The 27706-nt window shown below is 47.4% G+C and overlaps 2 protein-coding genes across 2 annotated transcripts in view; both read left to right on the top strand.

Annotated features, from left to right (window-relative positions):
* The first annotated feature begins 78 nt into the window (after nucleotides 1-78).
* LOC308401354 (nucleotidyltransferase MB21D2) lies at nucleotides 79-9952 on the top strand. Its single transcript, XM_080889524.1, has 2 exons — nucleotides 79-446; nucleotides 4113-9952. The coding sequence occupies exons 1-2, from the start codon at nucleotides 206-208 to the stop codon at nucleotides 5375-5377; spliced, it is 1506 nt and encodes a 501-aa protein (XP_080745650.1). The 5' UTR covers nucleotides 79-205; the 3' UTR covers nucleotides 5378-9952.
* A 5104-nt stretch (nucleotides 9953-15056) lies between these two features.
* LOC308400636 (fibroblast growth factor 12-like) overlaps nucleotides 15057-27706 on the top strand; it is a gene marked incomplete at its 5' end in the record, with an annotated part of 52983 nt that continues 40333 nt past the window's right edge. Inside the window, one exon of the mRNA XM_080888466.1 lies at nucleotides 15057-15371. Within this exon, the coding sequence (XP_080744592.1) occupies nucleotides 15341-15371 (31 nt within the window). The remainder of the gene's footprint in view (nucleotides 15372-27706) is intronic.

Below are 27706 nucleotides of genomic sequence, written 5' to 3'. Positions count from 1 at the left end.
GATAATAATATAATATAATATAATATAATATAATATAATTAGGGGGCATTTATTTTGAAAGCGCTGAGTGGCGGAAGCGGGGCAGGTTTCCGGTGCTTGTGTTCACTGTGGAGTGGCTCGCCTTGGCTCGGTTCGGTTCGGTCCGCGACAGAGGAGCAGCTGCAGCGTGGGCAGTGCAGAACCAGCGTGTGACCGCGGAGGAACCATGGCGGCCCCTGCTCTCTCCGGCCGGGCTGGCTCGTCGGGCAGCCTCGGGAACAGCCCCACCATGGCCGCCGGGAGGCTGCCGCACGGCGGCGGGCCCGAGCTGGACTTCAGGTCGGCGGCCCGCATGGAGGATCTGAACCGGCTCATCCAGGAGTTCAGCAAGCACGACCAGCGGGAGTACGACGACCAGCGGGCTCTGGAGATCCACACGGCCAAGGACTTCATCTTCTCCATGCTGGGTGAGGACACGCACGCACACACACACGCACACACCAGGCTGCGGTAAACATCCTCGGACTCCACCTGATTATTTCAGCTGGTGTGAGCGCGGAGCTGCAGGGGTGATCCAGATGTGCAGAGGCTCAGGTGATGCACATCTGCTCCACCTGGACCGCATTAGGGATCGCATGCATCCTCTTAGCCTCTCTTCTTCTCGTTTCTTGGTTTAAAACGAACATAAAAGTGTAGCTGAGCTTCTCCAGGTGCTGCACAAATACGGAAATACTAAACACAGACGACACTAACACCACCCTCAGTGCAAGGTGAAGCCCACTACAATCCCAGCCTCATCCACACCTTCAAATATATTAAAAACAAACAAATCTTCACTAATATTAAACTTCCAGCTGTGAGGACTCCGACCAGCAGGTGTTTTTTCCGCACATAGCGCATCAGTGAGGAACAAATGTGCTCAAATATATTTAAAATTGTCAGATTAAATTCTGCCAAATTAGTTGTCCGAATTTCTTTTACAGCGAGAAATAAATCATCCGTTTTTTCCCCAAACATCACCCCGTGGGGCAAATGAAAAGATTCCAGTTCCTCTGACGTCCAGCAGAGGCAGCAGTGAGTCAGTCCCCCATAGACTCCCATGTTAAAACTGTACAGCAGAAATAAACATGATTGCAGCCTGATACACAAACTGTTTGTCTCTGTGGATAATGTCCTCCTTCGTAACACCTGTACAGTAGAAGAAAGTTTTTAGGGTTCACCTGGTTAAACTGTAATAAGGCTTAAAGTTTATATGATTAGGGGCGTGGCCTCTTTGACTGATGGGTGGATGATGACACAGGTGGCTGTAGCTGCTAGCTGACTGCTCAGCTTCACCTGAACTGGACCTCTGGACCGTGTTTGTGCTGTTGGAGCCTTTTGGAACATTTTCAATGTGTCACGTGACCAATAACATGGCTGCTGTGAGGTTACTGTAGTAACAGCTCATCCACGAAGGCGGAGCTCCGGTCCTGCTAGGGGAAATTCTTGGATTTTAGCATGTAGGATTTCTGCGGCACAACCAGGAAACTGATTTGTTGTGTGCACATGTGTGGAAATTATTTTATTTTATTCCCAATATTGGTGCAGGATTTGGAAAAATTAACTGTGTGAGGGGACGACGCATCTGTTGACCTTTGTGTTGAGCACTCTCTTTGATTGGTTGGTGATTTCAGTGCATGTGTACAAGCTGGCGCACCGCGCTGAGCTGATGTCAGATGATTTGCGTCAGCGTCCTCCGTCTCATTTTTCTGGCCTTCGTGCTTTGATTATCCTGCAGTTTGCTGTGTGTTTGCAGGTGGCTGAATAATTTAGTTGTGTTGCTTTGTGGTGCAGACGCACAACACTCCTTGTGAATGCGTGTTTAGTTCACATCACTCGTGCTAAATCTGACTCTCTTAGAGGAGCTCTTCAGCTTCTGCCGTGCTGAATATTGTCTCGATGGCCTGTATGAGGTCACTGCGGTCAGGTGCAGGGAGGAGCTGTGATTGGCTCATGCAGGTGCGTGCTCAGTGCTCATTTAAGGAGCTCTTGATTCTGATGGTGGAGCGTGCACTTTCTGTATCACTCGATGATGTTCGTTAGAACACGGGCACGAAAATCCAGATTAAAATCCAATGAATCGCTCCGCACAGTGTTTGTTTTTGTTTATTTATTCAAGAGTTTGTTTACAAACAGTTGACAGAGTTTGAAAATAAAGAAAATTATTTTCATTAGATATTTCTGTATACTCTGTTTGTATTAACATTTACTTTTTTTTATTAAATGATGATCTAATGTTTGACTTTGTTTCTCTGTAACATTTGAAGCGTTTGATCAGAAATAACATTTTAGTTTATTACGTTGACCTTTGAATTTATTTGAATTGCTCTACAGCACATTTGTTGTGTTTAGCATTTTGAAGATATGCCAAGATATAAATGGTAAATATGTCTTCACATTTCACTTAGGAGAAAAAATGAACCTCACACAGCTTTAATATCTGACATAAATCAGGAATTACAAGGTTATAATTAAAATTTTGAAGGCGGTGGGGCCCTAACCTTTCAAAATAAAAGGCCACAAATCTGCTGAGAGGACTCAGCTCATCATAACTGAACCTGAGAGGAAGTGCGGAGGATGGAGTGCAGGAATGCGAGTTTGATAATGACGCTGGAGCGCCTCCAAGATCTGGATGTAAAAAGACTCTCTCACACACACACACACACACGACAAAGACAGAATCACACACACACACACACACACACACACACACACACACACACACACACACACGACAAAGACAGAATCACACACACACACACACACACACACACACACACACACACACGACAAAGATAGAATCACACACACACACACACACACACACACACACACACACACACACACACACGACAAAGACAGAATCACACACACACACACACACACACACACACACACACACACACACGACAAAGATAGAATCACACACAGAAACTGCAGAAATGTCCATCTGACAGAGCCGCACACTCGCATTAGTGTTCATTTTCTCAGATGTACTGACAGTCTGCCAGCTCGCACACGGCGCCTCCTCACAGAAATAACAAGCGTTCCAAAATGTCCCAACAGGAAGCGGCGCTCCATCCTGTCTTCACAGCTCGCTCACTGTTTGCAGCTCACAGACAGACCAAAAGAAAAGCGATGAGGCGGTTTTATGCTCCAGATTTAATCAATCCAATCAATAAAAAAGGAAAATCAGTCAGGAATTATAAAGTGAGTGTGAGACGTTCATTCAAAGACAGTGTGTATTTGCAGGATCGTCTCTGTACCGAGGTAACGAGCAGCCCCTGAGCTGAGTTCATCTGATTTATTTGAAACTGTTTCTGAGAGACGGACTGCGTGCGTCCAAACAACCGCAGCGCAGGAATGCAGTCGACAGCCAGGAAGTGTGTGCGCCTCTTCTTTAAACTCAGCAGAGCGGAAAACTCGTCCAGGCCGGCCCGGCCTGACCGATGGGGCTGAACGCAGTGACCCGTCGGGGCTCACGCGGTCCGCTTCCAAACACAGCGAGCTTCAAAAATAGACCTGACATGAAAGGAACTGGAAAACAGGAGGGCCAAACTGGACCCGATCCAGACTGAGCTGGACACAAACGAAGCAGACTTCGTTAAAAGCTCACCTTAACATCAGCCTCGTCTGTGAAAGCAAAAACCAGACTGGACGAATCGGCAGAGCCGCCGGTCAACGTTAAAGAATTTAATTACAGCAGGGGGAAGCTTTTAAATCGATGTTAGTCGAACTTTATCCAGATACGAATGAGTTGCTTCTGAGGTCAGTCTATCTTGTAAGCAGACGTGCCCGGACCTGCCCTCCTCGGCCACGACCTGCAGCTCATCTGGAGGAACGTTGCGTCGTTCCGCCAATCAGTCAAGAGATTGGATCTCTGCAGTGCATCCTGGGGGTTCCTCGGGGTCTCCTCCCAGGTCCACATTCCTGAGGTCAGCCACAGCCATCCTGGTCAGATACTGAACCCGCTCAGCTGGCTGTAAGACGAGTATCTCGAGGCCTAAATCCTGACCCCCGGTTACACTTGTGTGCGTGGTGCTCGTTTTTACACATAATCTTTATCTGATCCTTTTTGTCGTCCTCTGTTTCAGGAATGGTCCAGAAGTTGGACCAGAAGCTCCCCGTGGCCAACGAGTACCTCCTCCTGTCAGGAGGCGTTCGGGAGGGCGTGGTGGACATGGACCTGGACGAGCTGAGCGTCTACGCCCGCGGCACAGACTACGACATGGACTTCACCCTGCTGGTCCCTGCGCTCAAACTCCACGACCGCAACCAGCCGGTGACCCTGGACATGAGACACTCGGCGCTGGGCCACTCCTGGCTCAGCCTCCGCCTCTTCGACGAAGGAACCATCAACAAGTGGAAGGACTGCTGCACCATTGTCGACCACATCAACGGCACCACCAACTACTTCTTCTCCCCAACACTGGTGGCTGACTGGTTCTACCAGTCCATCTCCTTGGTGCTGCTGGAGGTGCAGAAGAAGCCGCAGAGAGGAATGCCAAGGGTGGAGAAGGTGGAGCGGAACGGCACAATCATCTCCGTCATCCTGGGCGTCGGGAGCAGCCGGATGCTCTACGACATCGTCCCCGTGGTGTCGTTTAAAGGGTGGCCGGCTGTCGCCCAGAGCTGGCTGATGGAGAATCACTTCTGGGATGGGAAGATCACCGAGGAGGAGGTGATCAGCGGCTTCTACCTCGTCCCCGCCTGCTCCCACAAAGGCCGCAAGGAGAACGAGTGGCGCCTGTCGTTCGCCCGCAGCGAGGTGCAGCTGAAGAAGTGCATCTCGTCCAGCCTGATGCAGGCGTACCAGGCCTGCAAAGCCATCATCATCAAGCTCTTGTCCCGCCCCAAAGCCATCAGCCCCTACCACCTCCGCAGCATCATGCTGTGGGCCTGCGACCGCCTCCCCGCCAACTACCTGGCGCAAGACGACTTTTCCGCCCACTTCCTCCTGGGCCTGATCGACGACCTGCAGCACTGCCTCGTCAACAAGATGTGCCCCAACTATTTCATCCCTCAGTGCAACATGCTGGAGCACCTGTCGGACGAGACGGCCATGCTGCACGCCCGCAAACTCTCCTCCGTGCGCTCCGACCCAGCCGAGCACCTGCGCACCACCATCGAGCACGCCAAGGCCGCCAACAGGCTGACGGTGGAACTGCAGTGGCGGGGCAGCACCAACAACCTGCCATCGCCGCAGTCCGACGCCGGCGGAGAGAACCAGCCCGACGACCGGCTGGCCAAGAAGCTTCAGCAGCTCGTCACGGAGAATCCGGGCAAATCCATCTCAGTCTTCATCAACCCGGACGACGTCACGCGGCCGCACTTCCGCATCGATGACAAGTTCTTCTGAGACTGACTTCCTCCTCCCTCTCAGCCTTTCTCCTCCTCGCCTTGTCCCCACCTCCTCTGAAACTTTGTTTTTTTAATTTTTTTATGTTTCTCTGCCACAGAGTGAAGTGAGGTGATCGTCTTGTCGTGTCTGCCACAATTTTTTTATTTTTTATTTTTCTATTCCCGTCCCCACCTCCTCCTCTTTCACTGTGTGCCCTGTGGTTTTTACCTGCTGAATGCCTTTTACACACAGCTGCACAGCAGCAGGTTGTTTTACAAATGAAGGAAGAGATGGAAGTCCACCTTCGGCCGGCTCTGCTGCTCCAGTGTTCGTAGTTTGTAGTTCAATATAATTATCAGGGATCCTGGAAATGAGACGAGTCCACCAACTCCTGAAATCGTGACGTGTGTCTCACGCCAGACTCGCTGTCGTTTAAATTTGGCGCTGAAGCTCTGACGGCAGAAACGATGTGAAAGCGAGGAGCCGGGCTAAAATCAGCTGCTTTGATACGAATGTGGGAATTTCAGTGCTGGCGTGGCCAAAGCCTCAGTTTTTATTTCATTTTTACTTTTCTGTGATATAGTGAAGAACAATCAAAGCATAAATAAATAAATCCTATTTCTGCAAAGACTCAGCATTTCCACTGTTCACCCGTGCTCTTCAGGCCTTCTGCAGTTCTCATGTTGGACACCAGCCGAATTCTGATCGATGGAGATCTGATCCTGAGCTTTTCAGTTTGTGGACTTCAGCTGTTCCACCTGCTCCTTAAAGACCAGACAAACTAAAACTCCTCAAAGACGAATTTCTCCCAACGATTTAGGAAGAATTCGGTGACAATCTGTTTGTTTTCCAGCACGATGAAGCTCCAAGTTACACGCCTCAGGTGATTACTGAGGCTCAGAGATCATCACATTCATATTTGGATCCGTGCATGGATCATTGATGAGGCAGGACTGCATTTGTCCAGCAGAGAACTGCAGGAGTCATGAAGGTCGGTCTAAATGCTGACCAGTGCAGAAAAACTGAAGCGAGCGTCAGCTGCTCTTCACCTCCACGCGCTCGTTCCTCGTGATGACACGAGTACGAGGTTTTCATAATTATGAGCAAGTTACTCAAAATATCTAATGACTCGTTTTCCAAACCAAACAGCAAGTTTTCGCAGCAGCTCGGCGTCGAGCATTTCAGAGCTCGCTGATCGGACGGCGGACGCTTTCAGGAGCTGCGGACAGCCTGAAGTCTCACATCGAGGAGCAAAAGCAGCAGAGCTCGGATGAAGGTGGATTTTGTCCCTCTGAGGAATGTCTTAGTCCCACCGCGGGACGATGATGATGGTACTAACGTCTTAGAAACTAACTGTAAAAAGGAACAAAGTGACTGAACTCTGACATGTGTGGGCAGAAGGAGGAACAGACTGACGATGGTTTGTCGACTACTTTTCGTCTGATTTTGCACAGAATGTAAAAAAAACAAACACCGCCGTGTTTCCTCTCGATGGCGGACGCCGTGTCCTCCTCACTGTCGAATGACGGTATATCATATCAGTTGATGGTGACACTTTACCGACGCGTGGTCGCAGTGCACGCTGTAGATGTTCTCATTAACCGGCAGAGCTGCAGTGATTGTGATTGGTCCAAAGACGCAGCTTCCCCTGATGGAGTCGGCTGAGCTGCCGGTTGGTGTTGCATCTCGTTCGCGCTCGCAGGCTCACGTTCTGACAGACGCCCTGGATCCCGTGTAGTTTGCAATGTTTTCCCAGTTTTCCTCATTTCAGTTTGTTTTGATGAGCTTGAGCGTAGTCCAGAATCCTTCCAGACATTCCAGGGTCCAGATCCAGACGGATGGCGTAGCTCGTGGTCCTGATGGGGGCGTGGTGGGTTTTGGGCCTGTGCGTGTGAGCGAGGCGTAACAGTTTGGGACTTGAAGCTCACAGCAGCGTTTCTGTTTACTGCTCAGGTTAATCTGCTGCACGGCGACCGCAGTCAGTAACGTGTCACTTCCGGCTCGATATCACCGGCCTCGCTCGCCACTTCCTCTTTCTCCATCTTGTTTGTTTTGATCACTATTTAATAAGCTTCACTGTAACTTAGTTTATTATTTCTAACCTGACCGATGTTTACTCCGCAGCTGCTTCTTAGTGTTTGGATGTCGAGGGTTCGACTCCCCTTCAGCGCCGCCAGCTCGCCACGTGATCGTCGGCCTTTCAGGTCGCTCACAAAACATTGGGACCAAATCCCGATTGGGACTTTTTACACTCCAACTGTAGGTGGAGGTTTGGTGTGATGGAGCTCCAGGCTGGTTTCTGGCACAGTTACTGTGCAGTAAGCGAACGCTGTTTGGCTCCAGAAACCACCGATTATGTGGCGAGCCTCAGTTTGGAGCTCAGGCAGCTTGGCTGCGGGATGTGTCTAATGAGATGGTGCTGTGATGTCATTACCACCACCTCTACAAGGGTTTTTTTGAGGGGCACAAATCATCACAGATTTAGCCACATGACCATCAGACACTGTGGTGTCGTGTTTATATACAAGGAAAAGAAAAATGTGCTTCATCTCAGCTTCAGCCTCGGTGAAACCTAAATATTGATTACAGAGTCAGAGCCTGTGCTCAGCTCTGATTGGACAGCTGAAGCGCGACTGCAGTCAGCACTAATGCGAGCAGCTCACTACAGCTTAAAAACACTAAAGCAGATATTTTTGATCTCCTGACGTAAACGAGCATCGGCGACATCTGCCGCCTTCAGGATGCGACTGCGCGCCGGCGTGTTTGAGCCGCAGCTGGTTGTGCCGAAGGTGAGTCGTCCCAGGTTTGTTCTGTTTTTTTGTCAAAGTCTGAAACATTTCCAGGAAAATGCAAAAAACCAGAAAAAGAATCTGCAGACGTCTGCAGACAATGCGATCTCCATATCCTCATCCTCAAGTGCAATTAGTGAACACAGAACAAGTACACACTTATACAAACGCACATATACGTCATGTAGCATTAAGACACTGAAGTAAGTTAAAGCTGAACGGTACACTGCTCTGCCGACCCCACAGACCCGCACTGACACTCCCACTCAGAGGTTTTTCACACCATCAAAGTGCCGCACCACGCTCTCCTGCTCGGTGGAAATGTAATCAGTGTGTTCTTCTGAGCTCCGTGACTTTTGACCTTACTGCTTTCTCTATTTGTTGAGAACCTTTTGACTGTGAGTTTTTATTTTTCTGTACCTCGCTGCTCTGCTTTGTTATGACGATGGATTTCTTTATGCAACGTAGACGTGGGTGGGTGTATCCCTTCAGATGGCAGCTCCTCCCCATCTGTGAAGGCTCTTCGCTGGATTTCACTATAAAGTCTTTTAAGCTGAATTTCTCTCTACGTCCTCAGTGAGTCTTTCTCAAATTTACATCTAAAGTTCTCAATAAAATGAAACCTTAGTTTACATTTCATGAAAGGAAAAACAGTTAATGAAGTTCTGCATCAACTTCAGTTCTTAATAAGTGTAACTGACATCTCGGTGTCATCAGAAAAGTAAATTAAACTGCAGAATATGAGCATCAAACCTTGGAAAGTCTCGCCTCCACAGAGTAAATCAGGCTGTCATCTGCACAGCGATCGATTCTGTTGAAGAGTGGCTGAGAAGAAAAACACTCCAGAAGTGAATCTGGGGCGGCGCCACTCAGATTACGATTGTCTGCAGTTTTAGGGAACAACAAGAAAATTCAAGATTTGGTCAACAAGGCCTCACGATTGAACCCTGGATTGTGCCACTTCAGTTGACTCATTAGCTCATGTGATTTGTTTTACAAAATTTGCATTGCACAGATTTATTTATCTTAATTATACTACAGTTAGAGACCAGAATAAAGACGGGAGGCCTCAGGATCAAACATCAAACCTGCTATTGGATTTGTGGTTGACATTTAAGTTAAACAGGGAGCTGTTTATTTATTAGTAAAGTTTGTTGGACCATAGAAGAAGAAGGAAATGTCTTTATCATCTGCGTAGTTCTCAGATATGAGAGCCCAGAACTAATTCTTAGGCTACGTCCACACGTACCCAGGTATTTTTGAAAGATTTTTCTATGCGTTTGCACCTTTCGTCCACACGTAAACGCCGTTTTCGGTCACTGAAAATGGAGATTTCTAAAAACTCCGGCCAGCGTGGAGATTTTCGAAAACTCAGTTTTTGCGCTTACGCGTGGACGAGAAAAACGGAGAAAACGCAGCGTCAAAGGTGTGCGCCTTTTTTGACGTCACACTGTGCGCCACGTTATTGTTTCGGTGAAATGAATTTCTACAATACTGTTAATTCTACTCTCTGCAGTGTTTAAATGCTTACATATACACACAGTTACTGTCCCTCCACACATACGACTCGGTTCTGCTTCTATGCCCCAGCTTTGTTTACTTTTTCCCACCGAGGCTTCTAGACTTCTGATTGGCCAACATTTCTGCACGGTTAGGAATCTAGCGCCACCTGCTGCTTTGGCATGTTCATAGCAGCGTTTTCCTTCATTTCTGCCTTTATGTGTGGACGGGATTATTTTTAAAACGAAAACGGAAAATCTCAGTTTTCAAAAATACCCGTGTACGTGTGGACGTAGCCTCAGAGTAAATTGAAAACACTAAAAGCTTTGCTGCATTCAAATAACTAAAGTTACGTAGAGGACAGATCATCATCTGCATAGAACTGAGTAAGAATCTGACATCTTATTGAATATCTGAAAGTCCATAATTTAATCCTGTCAACAGATATTAATGATATAGTTTTTGATCTATTAATAAATAGATCAAATAGGCCGTATGATACTCTGAGAGGAGTACATCTGTAAATAACGGGCCCATAATAGAGCCTTGACGTACTCCACCTTAATCGACTTTGCTCCATTTATTTAAACACCAACACTGTGGGACGAGAGCAGGTTCATGATCTCGCGTCGTACTGCAGAATTGGGCTCAGGAACAGGTTGAATCGAACCCTGGGGAACATCCCTGAGTAAGACCTTCAGAAAGAAGCCTCAGGTCTGCACATTATGTCACATTTATTACACACAGCATGTGTGTGTGTGATCGGTTTCCAGTACTGTCAGGTCACAACATGAACATCTGCTATCGTGTGCCCAATTTTTTCCCATGTATGGATAAAAAAACCTTCCTGCTGACCAAAGTTTAAAATGTTGAGCGTAGAAATGGGGATTTAGTATAATCATGGTCTTTAATTCTTCTATATAAAGGTGATAATTTCTGGATACAGAATAAGGAGATGCAGTCTTGTTTGCAGATGATGGCACACATAAGGTAACGTGTGCGCTACATTAAAGATGCTCAATCTTCTGAGAATATGACGTCATGCACGTGGTTGGTGCCGCAGGCCGTTGAAATAATGTTAAAATGACATCATAAGTCACATGGCCTGTGTGACACTTTAGACTCAGACACATTTAAAAACCATCCAGACTAAAGGTTTCAATCGGACACTCAAACACTTCGTCTAATTAACCCTCAGGCAGGGTGAGCTGGTGGATTCCTTCACTACATCCTTTAAGCAGCTTCCTCTCTCGACCACCGGGGGGAGCAGTGAGAGGAAGCAGCTCGCTCTGTGTGAGCGGGTATGATGGAGGGAGCTGTCATGTGAACGGAGGCTGTTTGTGCACACAGTGACTTTATCTCCTGTAATGTGGAACTACTGTTGTAAATAGCACTTGATAAAATAACTCCTGTCTGACTCTTCGTCTGCGTCCGCTTCATTCAGCCGCCCGGCGCCACACAGCTCATCTCAAACGCCTCATTTTGCTTCCTCCTAACCTTTCTCTTCTCTCCTGCTTCCTGGTGCCTCAGCACCTGTCTCCTCCACCTGCTCTCCTCTCCTCTCTCCATCTCGCCTCCTGCTGGGTTTGGATCGCGCTCAGCTCTTTCTGGCCGCCGTCAGAGCGCTCGCCGTTCCAAGAGGAAACTATCCATCACTGTCCAAATATAACCACAGCATGTAAACACGCTGCAGGCTTTACTGCTGATGCTCAGCCTCGCTAAAATCCCCGATTTACAGAAAACACGAGTTATTTACTGATGATCAGCGACGGGGGAACCTGAAACCTCTGTGGGGTCATGTGACTGTGTCAAAACGCCTACAAAATAAAACTTTATTTAAAATCAGTTAACAACAGCTTTAAGCCCAGAAACTGTCCTGCAGTTTATCAGCGGAGAGCTAACCCTCTGTGGACCTGATGGGGAACAATGATGATTCCAGGATGTTCACTTTTTACAGCACTGCAGTCACTTTACACACTCACTTTGACTTGACATCACCTGTGATTTACTTCCAGGTGGTCCCGCCCTAACCTGCTGATGTCGTTAACTCCAACTTTGGTTCAACAGATTTGTTGAGCTGTGCAGGTAAGCTTTAGGCAATTTAAACTGCCTCCATATATGTAGCAATGCTAAATATACTCCTGATAATAAGAAGGAAAAGCAACCCAAACAGCTCATTACACCTGAGCGGCGCACCTTTACCTCGCACAGCTGAATCTGTGGGTGGGCGTTGGTGCTGGTCTATAAATAACCCCTTCTTAACAACAATGTTTTCATAGCTCACCTGTTTAAATGGCATTATTAGGGGTGTGGTCTCTGACTGACAGGTGGATGGTGACACAGGAGTATCCAAGTGGTCTGAGCTCCAGCTTTGGTGAAATTCTCTGATTATATTTGGATGTCACGGAGCTCTGATTGGCAGGTATGGTACTGTGTGATGCTAACACACAGTCTGGGGTTGCTAACTGGCATTAGCTGATAACATAGCCTTCCATCCTCCGGTCCAAACATGGTCACATGTACTTCAGAAACCAGTGAGTCGAGCTATACTAGCTAACGCCATCGTTCTTATACAGTCTGTCTGCTAACAGTAACAGCTGTTAGAGGAGAAATGTTTACATGCCCAATTACTCCAAACCAAATGCCACCGTAGTACCACCAGTGACCCAGGAGGTGAGCCTCTCAGAGCCTGAACCACGGCGTTGTTAACTGATGTCTATTCTTATTAATGTACAGAATTCACCTGCTTGCTGCTACTACTGCACATTCACCCAATGTATATACTACATATATATGTTCTTCCTTTACAGCCAGCCCCCCCCCCCCATTTTTGCACATGTCGAGGAGCGTGTCAGGCTACATTTCACTGTGTGTTATACTTGTATAACTATGCATGTGACAAATAAAGAACCTTGAACCTTGAACGTTAGGTAAGAAAGTCCAAAAAAAGCCCACTCTGAGTGGATTTCTGTCTGCAGGGGAGGAGTGCTGCTTTTAATGTGACTCATCTTTCACCTTCTCTTCAACAGTAATTGCAGCTGAAACAACCTGATGTGTCTCACTGAACTGGCTGCTACCTGTAAATCCATCTTCTTTGTGAAAACCGAGCATGTTCCCTCCTTCTGATGGGAACTAAAGTAGTTTGGGAACACGTACGACAATAAAGGTGTCAGGCAGCCTTTATGTGCTGCTGTGATGTTGACTCCAGGCCGTCTTTGAGCTCCATTTGTAGCCTGAGTTTATTCCTGTTTAATCAGCGGCGCTGTTAACAGCAGCAGAGAGACCCAGCAGCAGCTGCTCTCTGCAGCGTGTCATGGATGTAGAACAGTTTAACAGTATGCATGGATTCTCAGGCAGGTTCTGAACTGTGGCTTTCTCTGATTAATGAGCAGATTTGTGAAGCTTTATTTGTGTTTAGCTGCTTCCTAAAACTGGGTTTCTACCTCAGAGTCGCGTCCTGTCCTTTGGGGCTAGCATGCTGTTCCTGCTTCATGTCATTGCTGGGTTATGGTGATGTTATTTATATGCACGAGGCTTACACAGCATCTATGACAGAGTACTGAGATTCATCACAAACCTCAGCTACCCACAGACTCAGGAACTCAGATGTAGATGCATCTACATCTGAGTTCCTGAGCTTCATCAATCACAGAACTGTGGCCTTCAGTCCACAGACTCATCTCTTTCCAATTCAGTGCAGCTTTATTGATATAGCACCAAATCACAACAACAGTCCTCTTCATATTCTAAAGCAGTGGTTCCCAAACTTTTTTTGCTGGGCCCCCCTTTGTTTTACAAGAAAAATGTTCGCCCCCCCCCCCCTTCTCGCGCGTGCACGCGCACACATGCACAAACATATCCTCTGCACACGCCCATATTTTGCTCCATTGCGGTTTATTTCACACCTCAAACGTTTAGTAAACAATTAAGCAAATACAAGTAAACTGCAATAAATTACAGGTAGTAAGAAAATAAACTTCTAACTCTTTTACGCTGCGTCCGCACCTACACGGGTATTTTTGAACACGCAGCTGTTTCGTCCACGTAAACGACGTTTCGAATCATTGAAAACTGCGATTTTTTAAAACTCCTTTTTTGTGTTTACGTGTGGACGAGGAATACAGAGTTCGTCACGCAACGTCAAAGGTATGTGCCTTTTTTCACGTCACGCTGTGCACACGTTATTGTTTACATGAGATGAATTGCAGAATGATAGAGACGAAATACTGTTAATCTGACTGTCTGCAGGTTTTACACGCAGTTACTGTCCCCCTGTTTACAAAGGCAGAGGCGTCACGGTGGGATTATTTTACTGTATGTGTAATAATATTCAACATTGCTATCAATGCATTTTTCAAAAAATGCCTCTCTGTGCAAAATGGGTTTAAAAACATAAACAGCTGTGGGATCCTGTTTGTCTGTGATTTAAACAGCAGCGCTGCTCCCGACGCAGGGAAAACCAACCCTGCAGGGAGACCTACTTCGGCACCTGTGCAGGTGAAGCCAAAGGGAAGATTTGCTTCACCATATTTTCTCGTCTTTGGCTTAGAATGAAGTTGGTTTGGAAACATGTTCAGCGATGCTTCATCTCCCGCTTTGCGTTTCTGTGGGCCCCCCCTGTGCTAGCAGTGTCCAAGCGTTTTGTCTTTTTCTTCCCCCCCTTTTCATACCACGCCCCCCCCCTGCAATGGCTCTGCGCCCCCCTGGAGCTGGGGGGCGGGCCCCACACTTTGGGAAGGTCTGCTCTAAGGTAAAGACCCCACAATCAAACCACGCCCTATAAGCATGCGCTTGGTGACAGTGGGAAAGAAAAACTCCCTTTTAATAGGAACAAACGTCTGACAGAAGCAGGCTGGGGGAGGAGCAACAATCTGAGAGACTGGTTTTGACTGGTTTGGGGGAAAACGTGATCACATTTAGCTAAATCTTAAGGAGTTGGCGTCAGTAGAAGCATTTAAGGTGGCCTGGAGGCACCTGCGGGCTGCGAGGGTCCCACCTGAACATGACTGGGTCTGCTTTTGGCTCGAGATGATGACGTATTGTGATGTTTGCTGATGAATCTGTGCTCTGCGGTCGTTTTAGTGTTTAAATAAAGCAAAACGAGCAGTGCAGGAGACCCTTCACACAGCTCCCCGTGCAACACTTCCTTATAGTTAACGGACAAGCAGTGCGCATGCGCGATGGGCCCCGAGTTTTGCATGTTTTTTTTTCTTTTCTTTTGTGCACGGAGGTCGCGGGTTCGACTCCTTCTCTTCCGTTGATGCCCTGCGGTGGGATGGGCAAGACCCCGTGCCCTAAAAGTTCCTTCATCACGTTTCCTCCTCACACCAATCAGCACCACCATCGTGTCACCTTAACAGTGACGTCACTCCTGTGCTCTCCTGCCTCGAGCTGCAGCAGCACAGAGAGAGAGAGAGAGAGAGCGGCGCGCGGACACAGCTCAGGTGAACGCACGAGCCTCGACGCCCGCAGGAAGAAAAAAAAACGGCGAAGAAGCAGCTGCGGAGGATCTGAGAGCAGGTCCCGCGGTGCCTCCCTCCAGCTCTCCCGGTACCATCCACCCATCAGCGGTTCATCGGTGATCACATCATCCGAGACTCGACGCTTGTTGATAACAGCTGATTAAGGAAAGAAGGAAGGAAGCAAGGAAGGAAGCAAGGGACGCAGGCTAGGGGAGCACCTCGCCTCGGACATGGAGCTGGTTAAAGAGAAGGCACCCCCAGGTAGGACGGAGGGATGGGTGGATGAAACGGTGCATGGATGGATGGAAGTTTCCCTCATCCTGTGAGGGTGGATGAGAGGAACTTGGTGCTTTTTCCCGCAGAGGGAGGTGGATGGAAGGGTGGAGGCAGGATGAAGGGGACCCGAATGGATGGATGGATGTACGGGTGGATGGGTGGAGGGGACTGATGCATGTTGGGTAAAAGTGTACTGCGGTATCCTGCTGAATGCAGCTGCACTGGAGCTTTTTAGGTGTGGTTATTATGGGATGGGGTGCAGTGTGTGTGTGTGTGTGTGTGTGTGTGTGTGTGTGTGTGTGTGTGTGTGTGTGTGTGACAGAAGCCTGATGCAGCAAACACACACAGGCAGGCAGACAGGTGAGGGTGGTGATGCTGACTGATGCAGACACATGGATGACGGGTGGCAGGAGGACTGACGGACGCGGAGCGACTGAGCTGCTGTTGGTGCAGTGATGCTTCGCCTGGCCGTCCCGGGCTCCACGGCAACACAACTTAAAATATGGTTAATTCCATTCACACAACATCGCCGTGGACACCGGCCCAGAAACAAGCCTCAGAGATGCAGATCCAAAAGTTCTCCCCAAACATCAAAGGAATACTCGTGAATCCCAGGTCACCATTACAGCGATCCAGCTCTGACCTCAGCGGCAGCTGATAGTTTTATTAAACCCAAAGCTGAATTCCTCTCTTCGTTCTTTGTGTGACGATGTCAGACTCAGCTTAAACTAAATTCATCTGAGAATATACATTTACTCGATTTATTATTAAAATAACCAGTAAGAACAGGACCACGGTAAAACAAAAAGAAAACAAGAACGTTCATTTGGGATATTTTAATCATTTCCTCCTAATTCACTGCTCTTAAGGCCTCGTGCACCTCCTCGCACACGGAGGCGAGCAGCGGAGAAAACAAGTTTGAGTCAAAAACCTTCAAACATAAAACAAACTTCCTGCTCGCTTTTAACTCCACGAAACAGAACTGGAGGAGACTCGGCGCCTCCCTCTTTGTGGTGTATGGATCCGTGCAGACGAGCTGAAGACGCTCAAAACACGTGTCACCACGCGGCATCCATCTTGAAATCCTCCAGGCGTTTTGTTTGGTTGTTTGTATTTACGGATTACCTGTAATTTAAAGTTTTGGAGAAATGAAAACTGCATGTAGAGAAAAACTCTCTGAATCTGAGAGAAGCCATTTTTATCCTGGCAGTGAAGATGCTGAGATCCAGATGTGGCTGAAGGTGGTTCTGCTCGTATTTTAAACTTTTCTCTGCTTTAGCAAACAAGTCCAGCTGTCTCGTTCTCCTTGTGTCGTCTCATTTTTGTGGTGGAAATGCTTCCTCCGGTAACCACGGTTACATTAGCAACGCTAACTCAGCTGTAAGCTGCTGCATGTATGAAGCTTTTTAATGAGCCTGGTTCATTTTAAGTGTCTAACTTGTTGATGAAAATCAATTTATGGCAGCTGCAGTAAAATCAGGTCACTGCTGTTAGCCGAGCACACGAGGAAGCTGGTAATGCAACGCTTCGATTGCATCATTCCTTTATCCTGGTAAGCGTCTGATTGCTGAGGTCTCCAGACTGCAGACGTGACAGCTGACCATCAACACCAAGATTCAGCCGTTACACCAGAGGCAGCACGGGGTCCACGACTTTCAGCCCCCGCCCTAGCGGCACGCCAGAAGTTTCGCACAGATTTTCGTGCTGTCTCTGCGCACACATGGAGAGGCTGCAGCATTAGCAGGGTTAATGCACTTCCTGCAGTTATATTTCCAGCTGGTTTCCTGCACCCACTCTGTCAAAGAAGCTGATCATACATGTTTCTCATATTTGACATAATTAAAATTTTGTTCACCTGTGCCGTCATATTTTCTGCTTTAAAAAATCCACATTTTGAGGTTGGAGGGGTTGGTGGTGATCGTGTTATTTGGCCTCTGGGTCTCTGTGAGCTCCACACTGTGAGGAGCAGTAAAATGAAGTGCACTCGGGCTGAGAGGAGGAAGGAAGAGCTTGTGTGGCCTGAATAACAGCAGCATGTGGTAATCTTTATCTTAGTAATAAATAGAAAGTCCCAGAGTTTGTATTCTTATGGCTCCTGAGTTTGGCTCCACCATCAGATCTGTCTGTGTGGAGTTTGCATGTTCTCCCTGTGCTTGCTGGGTTCTCCAGCTTCCTCCCACACTCCAAACATGTGCAGTTAGTGGGGTAAGGTTAATAGGTCATTCTAAATCACCCATAGGTGTTAATGATTGTCTGTCTTTATGCGTTAGCTCTGTGACAGACTGGCGACCTGCTCAGGGTGTACCCTGCCTCGCCCAGACAGCTGGGATAGGCTCCACCCCCACTGCGACCCTGAATTAGACAAACGGATGGATGAAAATATTCTTAGAAATATTTATTGGTCATGTTTTCATGTAAAGGTTGAGCAGATGCTCATTAATGTGTCTGCAGTGTTGTTCTTACACTGCCCAACAAAACAAGTGCACAGCGGCTAATGTTAGCATGTTTTAAACCGGCGGGCTCATGCTAGCTATGCAGACGGCACAGCAGCAGGTTTGAAGAGCAGAAAGCAATGATGATGCTGCAGAGAGAAGCAGCTCTGTGAAGGACTGCGATCCACCGTCTTTGCATTTAGTTTGGAGTTTTCATTGATTTCACTATTTCACACGTTTTCCCGGTTTGGCACACACGTCAGCCAACTTTCCAGCCGAGTGCACACACTCCTCTCTCCTCTGATCTCCGACCTCAGTACATCAGTACAATCATCTCCACTTCTGCTGCAGCTGAGCCAGGGACCACAACTCCGCCACAAACCCTAAAGGCTACAAGAGGGAAAAAACTGAAAGATCAACATCTGAGGAGGAAACCAGACGAGCATCTTTGTGTAACGGAGGAGCCTCGTATTACGCCGAAGCGCTAAAGTGGCTCAGGAAGAGTCTTAACATCAAGGCTGATCTCTCACAGCGAGAACGCCTCCAACACCGTCAGCAACATTTAGCATCTGCAGTCTTCGTCTCCTGAAGGTTCTTATCCATATCAGATATTATACATGTTGCCTAGCAACCACCTAACAATGGACGAGAAAGCCACGGCAGTCAGAAGCATCCGGGTCTCCCAGCATGGATGAGAGAGAGCTCAGTCCTGTGGTCGGTGCTACGAGGACATGTCAAAGTTACTGATGACACCAGGCAGCAGGAGCAGCAGGCCAATTCACAGTTGATATGTTTTTATTAAAGCGTGTTTGTGACAGATGTCGGCTCATAAAAGAAGACTCACAATAAAACAAGCGTAAAGCAATCCTGCCAGGCGGCTTCCTGCTGCCATAAAACAGAACGCGCTCCGTCGTCGCACTCGCCAAAGATAAACGAGGCTGAACTTTGAGCTAACTGCTTTATGAGTCAGACTCCTTTATGTTAACATTTGGTGTTCATTTGGTGCCCGACAGTCTTTCTCTTTGATGGGGAACAGAGAGGCCTAACCTGCAGTGTGTTGCTGCAGTGCAGCCTCTGTAACATCTGGCCGGAGCGAGTGTCAAAGCTCCTCCAGATGTGGTCCGAGCTGGTTCAGAGACACGTGAAAGCTGTGCTGAAGTCAGTGAAATGTCTGTCAGTCGAAAAGAGTTAAAAGCTGCCGTGAGTCAGCTCTCTGCTGTTCAGGAGAGCTCACAGCATCAGCGCGCTGTATTATCAGCAGAACTGCAGGCCAGTGCAGCTCTCAGCCCACCTGAACGACGGGGAATTATTCTGAGAAATCCTCTTTGTGCCAGCGAGGCCGTGCTGGTAGAATAAACCACGATTATCCTTTAAAAAGCAGAAATGCATTTATTTTCCTTAGTGTGCTTTTTAAAAATCTCACTCTCAAAGCTCTGCATGCTGAAGCAGTCAGAGCTGCTCCAACAATCAACAGTCACATGACACAAAGCTGACGTCTGCTTTAAAAACACAAAACAGCTGGTTTATATCATAGAGAGCCTGTGATGTATAGATGTAGCTGCAACAACAGAAAGTCCGCTATGAGCAGCAGTTGGAGAGAGTGGGAAGGAAGAACTCCCTTTTAACAGGAAGACACCCGACAGCAGTCTGCTGGGAGTGTTTGTGAGGGAGACAGAAGAGAACAGGTAGCAGGACTGAGGGGGCTTCAGGGCTGTAAGCCTACAGGAGGACTCTGGTGTCGCGTCACTTCCTCGTCATGAAGCAGTTGAAGTGCTCTAAAAGTAAACGTCCACAAAAACCTCATACTGATTCTGTAAATGTGTCAAATATAAAGCCGTCCAGTGTGGGGGCGTGGCCTACTGCAAGCCCACATCAAAGAAAGAGCACATTTTCACCCAGTGCTTTGTAGAAAATGCAAACATGTAGACCAGAGACTTTTATTTTGGCGAGGGAGAAGCTTCAGGGTGCAATGATTTGCTTTGGGCCTGCTGTTTCACAACTGTCAGGTGGCATGGCCTAAAGGGGCGTGGTCTAAAGGGGTGTGTTTGTTTACAGCACACAGATCAGTGTGTTGTATTGATTCTGGGATCAGATCCACACCAATCAGGATGATTCAGTGACCTGCTGCCCAGAACAGAAACCTGAGAGACTCTGTGGACACACACACACACACACACACACACACACACACACACACACACACACACACACACACACAGGGGAGTGTTTATGTCGATTTCAGGTTGTGTTTTCACCCAAACACTGCCGGTATCAGTGTCTCTGTGTACCTGTACACCTTTGTGTTGTTGCTGGCTGGAGTCCTGTTGCAGGCTCGCCATGTTTGAAGCAGATGATTCTCACTTCCTGTGTCAGAACGCTCAATTTCATGTTTTCTAAAAACGAATGCCTCACAAAGACAGTAAGATGTTGTGTTCATATAAAACAATAATCAGTGTCATAGTTATAAGAAGCGTTCTTGTTGTCTCTTCACTAACAGGCTTGATTTTAGAGTTCCTGCTTCTCCTTCACAAGTGAGATGAGGTGGATCTTCCTGTCCTCGCTCTGCGGGGGTAGAATTACTCTGCCCTTTACCTTCATGTGCAGTCCTGTGGAAAAACACTCGGCATGTCGGAGCGATCGAAAAGGTTGCAGTTGCTCGGCGCGAGCTTCCCCTCCCGTTACTGAAAAATGAAATTAGAGTGTCAGGAAGTGATGATTTACCAGCCGGTGAGAGCTGCAGTCAAACCACCGGGGACGGAGATGCACAGCCTCACCTTTAAAACACTCACAGAGCAGATCTGAGTGCAGTTTTCAGTGATGAGTCCATCACTGATGACTTTGTTCACTTACTGGATTCTTGAATATTGACCCAGCTCTCATATGTTGGTGTAACAGCCTCTGCAGTGACTTCACCTCAGCGTCATACTAAGCAGGTGTGAGGGCGTTTGGTAATCCGCCTGCAGATGAAAATTTGACCAACTGTTCCCACCTTTACACACCTGCAGGTATCACTGCTGTGCTTCCAGCCAGGTGTTTCTCACACAGACTTGTGTTTCCAGGTATACTTTGTGACCGCCGCTTCGCTCGTTTCCCTTCGGGCAGGCTGCTCAGCTCGCCGCTGCGACGGTCTTCAGTATCGTTCAGCTGCGAGCTCAAACTGCCGACATCGTGAAATATGCACGAAAGCTTCGACTCCTGGATCGAGGGTTGAGATGAACACAGCAGAGCCTTTGGTAATCGAGATCTGTGTAGAGGAGGTAAAAGTCATTAAGGTTTCTGCAGGTGACCCTGTGGGAGGAGTGTTAACCTTTCCAGCAGCCCTTTGAATCGGTCTCCCTGTGGATGTTGCCCCTTTTTACCCCCCCTGCACCTCCCGCCTCCCACAGACGGTGCTTACAGTCCAAAACAGTCTTTGTCATTTCTTTCTGTCCTTTAAATGATACGTAAAAGTTCATGAGTCTCTGTGAATGCAGTCAGAAGTCAGTTATCACATCAGCTGTCCCCTTGCACCTGTCTCACAGTGACACCTGTGGGCGGGGGCGTGTTTAAAAGCGGGGCGGAGCCGAGTGCCTGCCTCCAGGCTAGTTTGAGCTCAGTGTGAGCGGTCAGCTGAGGGGAGAGGAGATGCTCTGACTGGTGGGTCTGTCACAGTAACACACGGAGCGTTTAGATCACATCAACAAAATCCTCATTTCCGTCACCTGTCACAGCTTCTCACAGCTGCCTCCATTTTGGATCCAGTTTCTCACATCCATCGAGCTCCTGTGCTAACAGGCGTAGCTTTCGTGTCTGCTGGTTGTTATGATGAAAAAATACCTGCAGGTAGTGTCGGCAGCTGCTCCGCTACAGCCGACCGGCGCCGACAGTTCACGGTTAAAACGAGCAGCGTCAACAGCGATGACAGAATCTGTCAGCTGCAGCGTTTTCATGGTAATTAGACTGCTGGTTAAGATCGTGTGTGAGTGAAGAGGCATCACGCTGCATCATCTCGCTGCTTCTGTAGCTCGCTGCGATACAGCACTGACACTTTCCTGCAGCGGATCGATTCCTGCAGGACATTAAGCTCATTATCTGGATCAAGCTGCAAAAGTCAGTGGCTTCCAGCTGCTGTTTCACTCAGTTTCAGTCCGTAATCGAGCGCTCGGCTCCTTCTCAGGTTGCAGCAGCAGGATGTGGACCTGTTCCTTATTTCCTGTCGTTTCTCTGCTGCTCCGATGGATGTTCATCTGAAACATGGACAGAGTTTCAAACACTGACGTCAGATGTCGTGTTTACGAGGGGCACCCAGTCAGGAGAAATTTGCCACCAAGCCCTATTATAAGATAAAGAAGGATTATTTTGGACTATGAGTCATGCAAAGCTACCCTAGCAGAATCAGAGAGTAGAAACAGGGAGATGGAAACGAGTTCTTTTTAAATTAGCTAATGTGAATGTTCAGGAGATGCTAGCCCACTCAGCAATCATTCATTCGCTGGTCAGTTTGCAGGCTGTCGATGGTTTGCAGGAAATGAGACGTGAAACATCATGTCCAGGACAACGTCTACGAAATCTGACATTTTTCATTTAAACATGGAAGTCTATGGAGACTGACTCAGTTGGAGTCAGGCCTCTAGTGGATGATAGAGGAACTGCAGCAGGTTTAAGTCTCCATGAAATAACCAGAAATATATTTGAGCTTTGGCTGCAGGTCTTTGCAGATTTCTCTGAAATGTGGTTTGATTTTGATGGACTGTTGATTAAACTGTTCCAGGAAACTTAGAAAGCGCGTACACGAACGAAAGCAGAAGGATCTTTTTGAATAAATTGATGAACGATCGGCCCTGGATGGCCTGAAGTACAGCTGAGTCCTCTCACAAACGAGCCACCCTCCTCCACTGTGTGGGAGATGAACATAAAAGGCAGAAGATGCTGAGCTCAGCGTGCGCCAGCCCCTCCCTGTCTGATGTTTTATGGCCAGTGCCTCTCCATCATTCCCAGCAGCGCTCGGCTCTCCGTTTTAAACAGGAAGCTGGAAGTGGAACAGCAACAACATCTGAGCCAGTTTATGATCGTTTTACAAAAGCTTTTTCCAAAGCTTCACATTCAGCGTGGAAAGTTACTGCACGCTTGCTGCATCATGCACGCTCTTTAAGCAGCTCCCGAGGAGCAGAGGCCAGGACATGGAAGCAGAAGTCCGAGGGCATCAGGAGGAAAAGCAAAATCACAAACAGGAAGTCACTTAAACCTCATTTTGAAACAGCTGCAGCTGAAATGTAAAAACATTCGTGTTTAGAGGTCTTTACCTCTGTGAGGATTTTCTGTCTGACAAAGCAAACATATTCACCTTGGCTGTCTGTGATTGGTTGGCTGTTCTTGTTTATTGACATTTTATTTTGAAAGTTTTGTATTCTAAATGGGAAGAGTTGGGACCACATTGTTCAGTTCGACAGACTTGCTGCTGGTGTGTTGTTATGACTTTACACACTGTTAAATAATGACATCAGACTGGTGCAGGAACTTTTGCACATCACACTAAAGGCCTCTTTTCCTACACCATGTTCAGACTCTGCTCAGAAACAGTTGGAAACCCCTTTACGCCTCCTAAGGTTGGGTGATTGGATGAATCTGTCAGCTCTTGGTATTGAGTTTTGGGCAGTTTGTGTTGTAGTACCTTGCTCATTTAATATTATTTAAGGTGTTTTTATCCCAGTTTCTCCTGTTCAGGAAGTGTGGAGTGGCTCTCTGTTCAAAGGCTCCAGGTTTCTGAGTGAAATGGGTGTTTCTAATAGGTAAAGCTGAAACTGCCTAAAAACCAAGTATGGTTTGGCTTGGTTATTACTTTAGAGCCAGGAAAAGAATAGGCCAGGAAGAAGATGGAAGACATCATACTTACTCACAAGCTCTAACCTTCACTGTTACACTTAGAAGTTGCAAAAGTCCCTTTTTGAGTGCAGGATATTTTATTTAAGCAGTTTAGCAGAGGCAACAAAACCCTCAATCGAGGTAGGAGAGGGGTACGCTCAGGCCTGACACTAAGTCCCATCCGGGCCATGACTGATGAAGCAGTGACCTCCAGCTCCTTACCACCCCGGACGGAGTTTTCACTTCTTGGACATCCATAACAGGAAACCGTGAGGATGCCGCTATGAGGCTTGATTTTTAATACCTTCTAGCTTGTCAATAAAGTGAAACCTAACCCTAGTCTTGATTAGGTCCGTAGTGACGTGGTGGATATGAACAGCTTAAAGTCATTTACAGAACCATCCAGGGCTTCGGTTACACTCTCCGTGATGGCCCAAACCTTGGACTTTATGTTTAGGTGAAAAGTAAAAGCACTTAAAGGAAAACAATGTATTGTTGGATGTTTGTCAATCTGAATCTTTAGCCTTTGGCTTAAGCTGATCTGACATCATGCACAAAGACTCAGACCTTCGAATGGAGGCCATCTGGTAATTTCCAGTCTTGGTGTAAGGTGTCGAACTCCAGGCCTCATGGGCCGGTGTCCTGCAGGGTTTAGATGTGTCCTTGATCCAACACAGCCGATTTAAATGGTTAAATTACCTCCTCAACATGTCCTGAAGTTCTCCAGATTCCTGGTAATGAACTAATCATTTGATTCAGGTGTGTTGACCCAGGGTGAGATCTAAAACCTGCAGGACACCGGCCCTCGAGGCCTGGAGTTCTCCACCCCTGTTGTAAGGAGTTCATTGTCACCGCAAAGCAAGTCCTTCCAGAAGCAGGTCAGATATTCTGTGTCCTGTTTGCTGGATAAAAACACGAGGCTGAGACCAGAACGTTCCTGACGATGGACCGAGTGACCTTCACCTGAGACCGGCCTGCACTCCTCTGAGTGACCAAACCCAACCTGGACTCCAAACAGCCGGAGACTTGGTGCATGTTAGGAGGTTATTAGAAGCAGAAAGCCTGTCACTATAAAATGATCTGTAATATCCAGTTTGGACGACAGGAAACAGGAGATCCGTCATCTGAGGACAAGAGCGTCCCATGAAATATGGGAACATGTCAAACCCACATTAGTGCGTCTCACTCTGTCCTGACAGGCTCGCAGAGATCTGAATCATTTCCCACTCTGTCTTCATCAGCTCTTCGTGTGTGACAGCTGCGATTCTTGGCTGTGTCACAGATGTTCTCTCTTACATTTCTGTAGTAAAGGCGTCGGGAGGATGATGTTGGTTTAGATTTCAGAGCAGATTGATGGTTCAGCATCTTCCTGGTGTCACGGCCTTTTTGGCCAGTTGCTCCCAAATACAGACGAGCTCAGACGCATGTGTGACTCACTTTAAACCTGTCGTTTCACCTCCAGCAGGCTGAATTTAACCTCCTAATATCCACCCATGACAACCTGTCTGTGATTAGGGTTAGTTTGATTAATGTTCAGCCATTTTTATATCATTTGTCCTTTCTTTTACCCAAATGGAACATAAAAGCTATATTTTTATCTAAAAATAAACACACACACACACACATATAGCTCAGAGAAATAATCAAAGAACCTCCAAACTCATAAATATGCAAGAAGCTGCTTTTTTAGGCGGAGGACTGGATGATGGTGATCACACCACAGACTCTGTGACTGGAGATGAGCACACCAAGACCACAGTCTGCTAACACTCACTATTCATTCCAGATCTTAGTTGAAGTACATCTGCTGCTCGTTCGCAGCTCCTTGTTTTCATTCTTTGGCTGCACTCGGGTCACATTTCAAAATGATCCTTCTTTGTCTGATTCTGGGCCTCTCACTTCACCCACTGCCTGAAACAAGCTGGTTTAGTCCCCCTGAGCCTTTAACCAACTCACTTCTGATCGGCTGCCGAGAAAGGAAAGTGGGTGGGGCTTCTGTGCCTGAGACAACCATATTAGGGATATTGACTCTATGACATCATACACATCAAAGATAGAAAAACCTGCGTGAAACTGAGTGTTCAGAGCTGTTTGCAGAGATTATACTCTGACCTCGTTGTTAAAAACTTTGTCCATGTTTAATATGAACATCCAGCTTCACTGGAGCAGATATTGGACCTGCAGTGCGTCGGACATGCAGCACGTTTTATTTGGGACTTCTGAGCTGGATTTATAATATTTTATTCAGCAGCAGTGATAAAGATAAATGGTTAGTTTAGCTACAGTGCTGTGATGTTGTGCAGTATTTGTTGGGGTTGGCATGATTGCTTGTTTTTTGATCAGTAGCTGTGATTTTTGTTAAGTATACATACAAACACTGAATGATTGTTGCCTTTAGGGAGAGGACTTGATGCTTCTGTTTGTCGGCAGCTGTGACCTTGAGCTGTGAAAAAGCTTTTTTCCTGCCACAGAGACAAAAACGCTACTGACGGCTGAAAGTAATCAGCAGACCTGCTGTTTTATTACCACAGAGCCTGATGTCACCTCTGCGTCGGCAAACGGGACAGCGTGCAAAGAAAACGTGGCATGGTCCTTTAAGAGTATCGCCATGGAGACGGTGTGAAGGGGCGAGAGACGGCATGTGTCATAGAGAGAGAGGAGCAAGCGAGCTTAACCTAAAAGTGTATCGTCATGTAGACGATTATTTCAATTATTTATGAGGCTCCTCTGGAAATGGTCTCTGCAACACACACACACACACACACACACACACACACACACACACACACACACACACACACACACACACACACACACACACACACACACACACACAGGGTTGATGAACAGTCTAATGTAATGCGGTGGTGTGGCTGCAGCAGCCGAGCAGGATGGATGTCTCTGCTGCATTAACGCTCCCATCAAACCCTCTGCAGCTCCAACAGCTTCCTGCATCCACGACGCTTACCCCGTCAAAATAAGAGTCCCTACCTGTTTGTAAAGGACCAGTCCGTCCCTGCTTCGCCTGTGCAGGTGTGTTGATAAAGTATGGTCATGTGATGTTTTCAGTCGAGAAAGTAAATCCAGAGCTGACTTTAATAAATCACAACTTTGTAAAGAGTCTGTGACCTACGAGGGAGTCACAGCCACACAGAAACGTATGAGGTGCCGTAAGGGACATTATTACTGAAACGCTCTCACACACACAACTGAAACGCTCTCACACACACTACTGAAACGCTCTCACACACACTACTGAAACGCTCTCACACACACAACTGAAACGCTCTCACACACACTACTGAAACGCTCTCACACACACTACTGAAACGCTCTCACACACACTACTGAAATTTTAGCTCTCACACACACAACTGAAACGCTCTCACACACACAACTGAAACGCTCTCACACACACTACTGAAACGCTCTCACACACACTACTGAAATTTTAGCTCTCACACACACAACTGAAACGCTCTCACACACACTACTGAAATTTTAGCTCTCACACACACTACTGAAACGCTCTCACACACACTACTGAAATTTTAGCTCTCACACACACAACTGAAACGCTCTCACACACACAACTGAAACGCTCTCACACACACTACTGAAACGCTCTCACACACACTACTGAAATTTTAGCTCTCACACACACAACTGAAACGCTCTCACACACACTACTGAAACGCTCTCACACACACTACTGAAATTTTAGCTCTCACACACACAACTGAAACGCTCTCACACACACAACTGAAACGCTCTCACACACACTACTGAAACGCTCTCACACACACTACTGAAATTTTAGCTCTCACACACACAACTGAAACGCTCTCACACACACTACTGAAACGCTCTCACACACACTACTGAAACGCTCTCACACACACTACTGAAATTTTAGCTCTCACACACACTACTGAAACGCTCTCACACACACTACTGAAACGCTCTCACACACACAACTGAAACGCTCTCACACACACTACTGAAACGCTCTCACACACACTACTGAAACCAGAGGCATTTCCGCTG

This window comes from Rhamphochromis sp. 'chilingali' (assembly GCF_963969265.1).
Source record: "Rhamphochromis sp. 'chilingali' genome assembly, chromosome: 8".
Lineage (NCBI taxonomy): Eukaryota > Metazoa > Chordata > Actinopteri > Cichliformes > Cichlidae > Rhamphochromis > Rhamphochromis sp. 'chilingali'.
Note: the sequence above shows the minus strand (reverse complement) of the source record. Positions and strands in the feature narration are given on the sequence as shown.

Coding starts and splice junctions, on each gene's coding strand:
- LOC308401354 (XM_080889524.1), top strand. CDS start 206: ATGGCGGCCCCTGCTCTCTCCGGCCGGGCTGGCTCGTCGGGCAGCCTC. Junction 447..4,112: donor CTTCATCTTCTCCATGCTGG/GTGAGGACACGC, acceptor CCTCTGTTTCAG/GAATGGTCCAGAAGTTGGAC.